This window comes from Acinonyx jubatus, chromosome B1, assembly GCF_027475565.1.
Source record: "Acinonyx jubatus isolate Ajub_Pintada_27869175 chromosome B1, VMU_Ajub_asm_v1.0, whole genome shotgun sequence".
NCBI lineage: Eukaryota > Metazoa > Chordata > Mammalia > Carnivora > Felidae > Acinonyx > Acinonyx jubatus.
Genome location: NC_069382.1, coordinates 115,594,396 through 115,605,395, shown reverse-complemented (window position 1 = coordinate 115,605,395; position 11,000 = coordinate 115,594,396). Strand labels below are relative to the sequence as shown.

Here is an 11,000-nt window from a genome sequence, read left to right as displayed (position 1 = left end):
GTTATAATATACGTTGGATCATGTACCCCTCCCATCAAACACTCCAAAGATTTCCTTTCTGCTTCTGAGTAAAAGCCAAACTTCTTAGCATGATTCATACAATCTCGTCACTCTTACTTCTCGAACCATAGTTCCTACTATTCTCTCTCTTACCCATTGCACTCAAGACACAATAGGTTTCTTGCTGGCCCTTGAAAACTCCAGTCCCACTCTTGTTACAAGGTCTTTGTATTTCCCATTCTCTTTGCTGGGTTGGCTGTTTCTAAGATATCCATATGGGGTATTTATTTACTTGCCTCCTTCAAGTCTTACCTCAAATGTTGCCTTCTCAGTTAGACTTTCTGTGACTATCCATTTAAAATTCCAACTCATCCTCTCACACATTCCTACTCTCATTCCCACTCCTTATTTGTACCCATGGTACATATTACCTTGTGGCATTGATATTTGTTTACTTCTTTGTTTTGACCTCTTTCTTTGCACTAGAATATAAGTAAGTTCTATAGAGGAGAGGGTTTTTTTTGTCTTATTTGCTTATGCATATATTGTAGTTGCTTGAATGAGTGAAAGGCACATAGTAAATGTATAATATCTATTTATTGGATGAATTAATTCATAAATAATTCCTGTGAAGAGATACAGGGTACTTTAAGGGCCTATAACAGGTGAATTTGACAGAGTCACAAAAGTTAGAGAGAACTTCCTTTTAAAAAGTAAAGCTTTCGGGGCGCCTGGGTGGCTCAGTCGGTTGAGCTTCCGACTTCGGCTCAGGTCATGATCTCATGGTTCGTGGGTTCAAGCCCCGCGTCGGGCTCTGTACTGACAGCTCAGAGCCTGGAGCCTGTTTCCGATTCTGTGTCTCCCTCTCTCTCTCTGCTCCTGCCCCACTCATGCTCTGTCTCTCTCGAAGATGACTAAACATTAAAAAAAATAAATAAAAATTAAAAAAAAAAAGAGTAAAGCTTTCATGAAGTTCTGAAGAATGAAGAGCCATTATCCAGAGGAAGAAAGTGGGAAGGAAGATTGAAAACATTAAAAACAATGTTAACAAAATGTCCTGAGGTGGGAAGAAAAGTGTAAGTGTAATCCCCGTTAAGTGTAAGGATTAGAAAAAAGTTGAAGCAGCTGGAACAGAAAGAGAAAAAAGGACGACATGATACGTGATGAGATTGCAAAGCCAGATCACAAGATCCTCACAGATGACATTTAGGTGTTTATTCTACGAGCAATGGGAAACCACTGACAATAAGCATGGAATCACACGAACTCCGTGTGTGTGTGTGTGTGCATACTCAGGCTACTGCATAGAAAATGTACTGAAGACAGACAAGAATGAATTGAAGGAGAATGTTGTGGTAGCTACTGAAGTACAGGCATACCTCATTTTATTGCACTTGATTTACTGCGCTTGACCGATTTTTTTTTGAGGGGGGGTTACTGTTGTTTTACAAATTGAAGTTTTATGGCAACACTGCATCAAAGCAAGACTCTTGGTGCATTTTTCCAAAAGCATTTGCCCACTTCATGTTTCTGTGTCATATTTTGGTGATTCTCAGGATATTTCAAATTCATTATTATTAATTTGTTATGACGATCAGTGATCTTTGATGTTACTATTGTAATTGTTTTGGGTACCACAAGCCACACCCATATAAGACAGTGAACTAAACAGATGCATGTTGAGTGTGTTCTGACTGCCCCATTTACCCATCTCTCTACCTCTCCTTGGGCTCCCCTATTCCCTGGGACACAACAATATTAAAATTACACCAATCAATAACCCTACTATGGCCTCTGAGTGTTCAACTGAAAGGAAGAGTCACACATCTCTCACTTTAAATAAAAAAACTAAGAATGATTAAGCTTAGTGAGAAAGGCCTGCCCTAAAGCTGAGGTAGGCTGAAAGCTAGGACTCTTACACCAAAGAGCCAAATAAATTAGTGAAGGAAAAGGAAATGTTCTTGAAGAAAATTAAAGATGCTATCACAGTGAACACATGAATGATAAGAAAGTGAATCAGGCTTATTGTTGATATGGAAAAAAGTTTGAGTGGTCTGGATAGAAGATCAAACCAGCTACAGCATTCTCTTAAGCCTAAACCTAACCCAGAGCAAGGGTCTCGCTCTCTTCAATTCTACAAAGGCTGAGAGAAGTGAGGTAGCTGCAGAAGAGAAGTCAGAAGCTAGCAGAGATTGGTTCATGAGGTCCAAGGAAAGAAGCCATCTCCGTAACATCAAAATGCAAGGTGAAGCAGCAAGTGCTGATGTCGAAGCCGCAGCAAGTTCTCCAGAAGATGTAGAGAACATTGTGAATGAAGGTGGTTACACTACACAACAGATTTTCAAGGTAGATGAAACAGTCTTTTACTGGAAGAAGATACCATCTAGGACTTCAGTAGCTAGAGAGAAGTCAATACCTGGCTTCAAAGCTTCAAAGGACAGACTAACTCTCCTATTAGGGGCTAATGCAGCTGGTGACTACCCATTAAAGCCAGTGCTCATTTACCATCTCCCAAATCCTTGGCCCCTTAAAAATTATGCTAACTATACTCCATCTGTGCTCTATAAATGAAACAACAAAGCCTGGATGACAGTATATCTGTTTACAACATAAGGTATTTTAAGCCTACGGTTAGTCAGGGGGAAAAAAAAAGTTTCCTTTCAAAATAGTACTGCTTATTGACAATGCACCTGGTCACCCAAGGGCTCTGACAGAGATGTACAATGAGATTCATGTTGTTTTCATGCCTGTTAACACAACATTCACTCCACAGACAAGCTATCAAGGAGTAATTTCAACTTTCAAGTCTTTTTATTGAAGAAATACAGTTTATAAGGGCATAGCTGCCACAGATAATGATTCCTTTGGTGGAACTGGGCAAAGGAAATTGAAAATCTCTGGAATGGCATTCTGCATGCCATTAAGAAAATCTGGGATATATGGGAAGAAGTTAGATATTAATATGAATGGGAGTTTGGAAGAAGTTGACTCTAACCCCCATAGAAGACTTTGAGGGGTTCAAAACTTCAGCAGAGGAAATAACTGCAGATATGATAGAAACAGCAAGAGAATTGATATTAGAGGTAGACTCTGAAGATGGGACTGAACTGCTGCAATCTCACAATACAAATGGATGAAGAGTTGCTTTTTATGGATGAGCAAAGAAAGTGGTTTCTTGAGATAAAATCCACTCCTGGTGAAAATGCTGTGAAGATTGTTGAAATGACAACGAAGGATTTAGAATATTACATAAACTTAGCTGATAAAGCAGCAAGTGGGTTTGAAAGAACTGTTTCCAATTGTGAAAGAGGTCTACTGTAGTTACGATGTTTCAAACATCATTGTTTGCTACGAGAAATCATTCATAAAAGGAGAATCAATCACTTGGCAAACTTCTTTGTTGTCTTAATTTAAGAAATTGCCACAGCCACCCCAACCCTTGGCAATCACCACCCTGATCAGTTAGTAGGCACCAACATCAAGGCAAGAGCCTCCAGCCAGCAAAAAGATTACAACTCTCTGAAATCTCAGATGATGATTAGCATATTTTAGCAATAAAGTATTTTTTAATTAAGGAATGAACATTGTTTTTTTTAAAGAAGGAATGCTGTCACACACTTAATAGACCACAGTACAGTATAAACATCTTTTAAATGCACTGAGACACCAAATTAGTTTGGCTTGCTTTATTGCAATATTTGCTTTATGGTGGTCTGGAACTAAACCCACAATATCTTCAAGGTATTCCTGCAATCCCCATGAGAAATTATTGCAACTTAGACTAGGAAGGTAGTATCTCTCAGGTCTTTTGAACTTTGTCTTTTTCTTTCCTGCAATTCCCATCTCTTTGGCTCACTACTTTACTCTCAGGTTTGATATCCCAGGAGTGCTCAAGCCTTGCCCTCTTCTTTCAACCGTGAAGAATGTGAAATTCAAGAGCTTCACTCTATCTCTTCTTGCCACTCCTTCACATGATGCCTGCTCCATTCACAACACTTTCCACTGTTTTTATTTATTTGTGTATTTATTTCAACCATTTGATTGAGTTCCATGGTGATGGTAAATGTGTCAGGAATCATGTTTTATTCATCTTGATATTCCCAGTAGCTGGCACATTGAAGATACACAATAAAACTTGTTGAATAATGAGGAATTAAATCAATTGCTGGTTTGCCAACACACACACACACACACACACACACACACACAATATTCACAACATTCTTCTTACTGCTGCTCTGTAGATATCATGAATTTGGGGGGGAATACAGGCTTTTTCCGTATGGTCAAAATATATAAGCTATGGATTAAGTCATCTATTAGTGGTTGGATGTGCACTTGACACTCAAATATACATACAGATAAATAACCGAATAGTATATAAATATACCTAAAATGTAAAAATTATTAAAGGGAAGTAATGTATTTGGGGAACAAATTGTATACATAGTTTTGAGTACAGACCCTTAAATAACTAAAAGTAGGACATAGTGACTGAAGTAAAAGCACTTAAGAAGACCAAAAGATTCCATGTAGGTTTCCCAAGTTTTCTGATTCCCAGAGAACAGATTAAGTATTGTAAGATGCTGAGTCATCAAATTCAATTGCAATGGCACAACACTGACACTCTTAGCCATAAAACATGTTTAATGAGACCTACACTGATCCTTAACTACTTCAACTCTGCTGCCTGAAAAAACCACACACACATATGCACACACAGATTGATCTTTCTATATCCAGCCACACACACATATTAATTCAACATTAATAAATAAAATTACAAATTATAAACATTTACCAATAAAAGTTATAAATAAAATCATAAGGCCATTCATGCAAACATGAGAAAAGTTCTTGAAGGATACAATGAATATGAATTTTCAGCTACCTGTCTTATGATGGTACCAAAAGTAAAAAAAGGATCATTTAACTGTGTTTTTTCTAACTTCCCTTCAAAATTGTGCAGGTTTCCTGAAGCCATATAATTTAGATAGAAGATCACTTTTCAGAAAAGTCATAAGCAGAAGGTCATAATTCAAACCAGGCAGTCAGATTCTCCTACCATCTAAATACTGGACAAGTCATGTAATTCAGTCCTGTATTAAAAATGCTTTACATGCAGGATTTATACAGGATAAGAGTAGCTTTTAAAAGTACTGTTCTTGGAAAGAGATCTCTACACTGCTTCCAACTTGTGAAATTATAACACCTGGTACCAGAATGATTTTTGTCTTAAGTAACATATGATAAACAAAGCGACTTAGACTAAAGATAATTTGGTTGACATTTAATTTTATATAAGTACATTAAAAATAAGAAATATTGCTTTAAAAATTGGCCAAAATATGTGAATTGCAAAGGACACAAAGACAGATCTTAAGCCAAGATACTAGAAGATTAGAAATAAAATTGCCAAATAAGAATAATTTTTTTTTCATAACTACTCTACTTATGTAGGGCATGCAGATAAAACAAATTTGTGTTCAGCCCGTTTACCTCAAATAACAATTTTCACCATTAAAAAGAGACAGAATAAAGACAAGAGTAGAAATAAAATGGAGAATAGCTTCTGCATAAAACATGCAAATAAAGATAACTTTTACCCATAAACACTCTTAGAAAAATACATGATTTTGCAGAAACCATATGAAACTGTTATCTGGCTCAACGTCTAAATAAGATATAGAACTCCTCCCCTCTCCCTTCATGGTTAATTCAAACTATTTTGAAGCATTATTCTCTTATCACTACAAATAAACCTTACTTGAAGATTTCAAGTAAGGAGAAAGTATTTTCTATAAAAACCCAGTTGTATATTTTTGCCCTATTGTTGCTTACTCCAAAATGTAATAAACAAGCACAACTCACCTGAAAATATTGCTGAGTACCCAGAAACTCTCGTAATTCAAGTTACCTAATTCTTCCTTCGCACACTATGCGATCTAATTCTGTTGCCAGGGCCAAGGTATTTTACATTTGCGGTATTATACTAAAAGAACACACCCTGAAATTTATAAAATCAACAAACATCTTCTAATGTGGTATTATTTTCTGTGGACATGGACTCTTTCAATTGTTTGAAGTTCGGTGTTTGCCATCATATTAAGGATTTCCAAGATGTAAAATTGTGTTCTACATTTCTTGTAGTTTATGAGGCATCGAAAAAATTAGAGCTTTGTTCTGAGAAACAGTGAGGTAAGTAGGGGTTAAGCATATTCACCACCAAAACAATAAGCAGCGTGGGCAGACCATCATATTCCATAAAAAATTTTTTAAAAAGTACGACAATAAAAATTTAATCTCAGAGTATTGCTGGGAATGGCTGAAGATAGAATTCCAGTGTTGCACATTTCTTCATGAACTTTAATGCTTTCAAGTATTATCACCAGGACTTTCCATTCATGGCACAAGGGATTCATGGGATGCTTTCTCCTGGCACACTTAGGATGGAGAAGGAAGGAGAAAAGTTTGGATACATTCATTTCTTCCTCTATTTAGGTGACCTTTTAAAGCTTTCAACAACAACAAAAAATATCCTCTAGAAATGTGAAAAGAACCATGTTCTTCTTTTTCCTTTTCTTTAACTCTCTAGAAAGACAAAAATCTATGAGGAAAAACAAAATGAACAAAACTGCCGTATTTTATGAAAGATTTATATACAGTATTCATTCTGCTGACATAAGGGCAAGTGTAGAATTATACACTTTTGTTTTATCATAAACAAAATCAGATTATCAGGATCACATGTCCATTACTTAAATTCCCACAAATAAAAATTTGTTCATGGAAAAATAGAGATATTTTGAATACTAAAGTCCTTTATTCAACAACACAGAAATTTCACAAAAACAACTTTACTGGGCAAATCGAATGTGTTTTTTTTTTTTTTTTGTAGCTTTTTTTTTTTACAGTTTTGTACATGCCCCATAAGTAATTTTCTTTAATAAATACACTGTTTTCCAAAACTGCTTTTTTTTTTTATAATTGCACAAGCATACATACACCTTACACAAATATCTATTAGAAAATTTAATAGATGACTGCACAGTTCAGAAGAGGGGAACACTGAAAGGAGTACATTTTGTGGCCCACGTTCCTGAAATCTCAGACTTCCTTGCCATTGTGAAAATGGAATCCCTCCGAACATAGTAGCTGTCTTTTATTCACTAGGAATACAGATCTCAGTGTGAAACTGCCAAATTTAATAAAAACAAAATGTGAAACATTTAGCTGTTACATGAGAACCAACTGTTTGATATCACTGTGAATCTAACCATGATCAAAGACCCACCACGGCTTTTTGCTGAACATATTTGACCCTGAATAGTGTGTTCATTTAACTGCTTTCCCTTGTTCATTATTTGATTACAGATACTATCGGCCTAAAGACTTTGTAAGCTTTAGTATTAATTGTACAACTTACATGCCAGGGGTTCTAAATGAAAGGAAGGGGATATTCCTTTCTGTAGTGATTGCTTAATAGGAATTCATAGGAAGCCCACCATGTCTTGTTCCCTGTGAATGTGTATAGAAGGAAGTTGGCTACTGGGGATTAAGCAACCACGAGATGCTCTTAAATACTCTTACACTGGAGGAAGACTATCACTGTTTTCTCTCCTAAAGATGGACACATTTCTGATTTGTAAATATGCCTCCACTTGGGAACAGACAGGCAAAATCCATCAGAAAGCCACTTTGGTCTGAAGGCCTGGAAAGAGGGAAGTTTGCATGGTGATGCTCTTGGGATGTTTAGGGTGCCGAGTGACAGCTGACAAGGAAAACACTTCACTGTACTATGTACCAACATCCTACGTATTTTCCAGCTCTCCCCAAATGCTTACGGTATGTGCGTCTTCTTATCTCCTTACTTCGTAGGGAAGGTAAGACATCTGTGTATGTAGATCTCTCTTACAAACTTTGTAATTGGACTTATCCGATATGTAATTTTTAAGTTGTATAGTCCGCCATGATCTATATTCTGATTGCCATGTTCTGAATTTTCTTGGTACTGAATATGAAACATACAGCAAGGAATTTTCAAAAGTTACATGTCATTGGGTATTTTAGAATCATGAAAAATGTAAACCTTTAAATAATTCCCTTAGGGTTATAATGACATCCTTTACAAGTTCTCAGTATATGGACTTACAGGGAAGAGAACCAGAGGGAGGCTGGAAGAGTAACATCTTTCTTCGACATCACCAACGAGAACCTTATATGCACCCTACATTATATAAATAGAGTTTTACCAAAATCATTAAAAAAATGGGTGACGTAAAAGAACAATATCAAGAACAAAAACATGTAAGAGAATTAAAGAAAAGCTGCACTTTTCCATTTCCATAATCAACATTTTTTCATTAAAAAATTGAATTGACATGTAAAACACCACATTTTACAATATACAGATTCATTAGTTCTTTAAGAAAACAAACAAAAACACATCGAGACATGCAATACTAGCATGTATTTTAGACTCTCAGTACATTGCTGTGCGATCTTTATCCGTTATTGTATGCCTGATACAGCCTGAATGGACGTTTGCTTCAATCCTATAGTAATAATCGTCGTTTTCCAAATAGCAAGGCAAACTTACCATTCAAGTGTGGAAGTAAGTTTTCACTTACTTGTAATTAATTAGCAAATTGGTTTAAAAGTAAGAAAAATCAAATAAAAGTGGACAAGAAAGAACTCCTATAGTTCTCATTGGTCCCACAGCAGAAACAGAAATTCTAACTAGAAACCCTCAACGGAATATACATCAAGCAGAAAGCTATCTCAAAATTAACATACATTTTAAGCACATTTTAGCTCGTGATTATTTAGTTTTCTTCTTTAAACATGGATAGGTGTAATATATAATAAAATTTCCTTAAAAAGGCCATTCAACCATAAGTGGAGACCTTGCGTTCATATTCTAGGCAGGTTTAGTCACTTGTTTTTCACATTGGCATTTGCAGGTGCCTTCTCCACCCCTCCCACCCATGCTCTGATGAGGAAGTGCTCCTTCTGTGTTTTTTAAAATCTCCTGTGATATTATTTCCCATTCACAACTACAACTAGCCTCTTAAAATTATTAATCTGCTAGTCTTTCTAAAACTTTACAGTCCTTTTCATCACCCTTTCTCTTCTCAGGTTATTTTCCTCTGTGTGATCCATCTTGCTAACATTTTTCAGCAGGCTAGTGGATGTTATAGGCTGAAGTAGCTGGCTAGTGGATAAAGAACAAAAGTTACAGTAACATGGCAACTTCGATCCTCCATGTATTTTCACTAAACTCTATTTTATTCCTAAAGATGAGAATAGACTTTATAATCTGGCAAGAAACAGAAATGAAATAAACTCCCTAGGTATCATGTCATCACAAGTAACGTATCTGTCCTCCTGGGACAGACTTAGGAACCTTGACTGCCTTAAGAAAACCAAATCCTATGTGAAAAGGTAGCACAGATCCTATGAAACATTAGCTTCTTTGTGTTTGGGGCTGTTTGCATTTATGGAACTCCACAGAATGTGGCCTTGCCTTCTCAGGAATGAAAGCATCAAGTGACAAAAATGGGAATAGGAGCAATGGAACATTCCACTGAGGGCCTAGGGGAAGGCCAGTGATCCAACTGGGAGGCTATGAGAAAAGGAGATAAAAAGAGATTTAAAAGCCTCACTTCTATAAATGTGTTTAATTTTTTTTAACTTAAAAATATACCTAGCCATGTCTCAATGCAGGAGGTCTTTACCTAGTCAAGTTTTAAAACAAACTACCCATTTCGTTTCATACATGGAATTAAAACATTTGGATACATTTTATCAAAAGTTTCTTTTTCCTACCAAAAGAAAGAGAAAGAGAGAGAGAGAGCGAGAGAGAGCAAAATTTAAACAAACAAAAAATACATATACCCCATGCTGGGCTGAGAAAAAAAAATCAATCATGAATTTCTCCCCTAAGATATGATACTTTTCTCTGTATCCTAGAAAACACTGATTAAAAAAAAAAAGTTATACAACTGATGCTGCATGTTCCAACTACTGTGAGTACTCCGCCTTACAGTGCAACCCAAGACAAGTCAACTACACTAAGTATTTGGGAGGTATACCCTTCTGTACAGCTCGTTTGTAAGCAATGCAAGTGCATAACCACTACTCTAATATAGTGCTCAAAAGATTAATTGAAACTTTCATAACATCTTCCCCCTCTTATAACAATACAACTGAAGGTAATTGCTGGATGCATCATCATCTTTTAGTCTTGTAAAACTTGGCATCAAGTCTCTACGGAAAGATGCATGGCAAAACATGCCACTGCTGTTGCTGCTTCTAGAAACAACTGGCAAAAAATAGTTAAAGCTAAAATTTATTGCTCCAGATTTAACTCGCAGAACCATACTGTTGTGTACAAACTGTTAATCTCCATAGATGCTCAGACATGATTGTCTCCTTGTGTCTAAACACACAAAATACAAGCTGCTATCTGTACAGTTTACAGTACTGAAACACATATATTTGAAAATGAAGTATAGATATGTACTTTGCAAAGATACATGATTTTACAGCAGGGGTTTACCCAAACTTATTTTTTTACAGCCACTTCCAAAATAGACAACAACTTCACTAGTATAGCTAAATTACATCAAAGAAAGAATCAGTGTATTGAAAGTAAATAGACTGGCCAATTCCCCAAACTCCCAGATTATTTTTATATGTCTTTTTTTCTTTTCCTTTGTTTTGTTTTGTTTTGTTTTGAAGAAACCCCTATACATAAAATGAAAATAATATCTGGATATTTTCTTCAGTGGTGGACTAAGCAGTTTCTTAAAACAAGACATTAGTTTGCCCTTCACTTCCAAATGCCTTGAAAATAAGATATACTACTGCTTTAAAAGAACCATCGGAATGCTTCAGCGCTGGGAACAGGTGTTCTCTATAAAAAAAGAGCAAGAAAACAAGTTAAGCTTTTTTTCTATGCCAATATAAAATTAGATTTTTCTCCTTTACACTTCAGC

The 11,000-nt window shown here is 36.0% G+C and overlaps 1 protein-coding gene and 1 pseudogene across 1 annotated transcript in view; one reads left to right on the top strand and one right to left on the bottom strand.

The window, feature by feature from the left end:
- Positions 1–1,673: 1,673 nt before the first annotated feature.
- On the top strand, positions 1,674–3,633 carry LOC106966499 (tigger transposable element-derived protein 1-like; annotated as a pseudogene).
- Positions 3,634–5,268: 1,635 nt separating this feature from the next.
- CXXC4 (CXXC finger protein 4) overlaps positions 5,269–11,000 on the bottom strand; it is a 28,220-nt gene continuing 22,488 nt past the window's right edge. Inside the window, exon 4 of the mRNA XM_027061789.2 lies at positions 5,269–10,918. Within this exon, the coding sequence (XP_026917590.1) occupies positions 10,874–10,918 (45 nt within the window). The 3' untranslated portion in view covers positions 5,269–10,873. The remainder of the gene's footprint in view (positions 10,919–11,000) is intronic.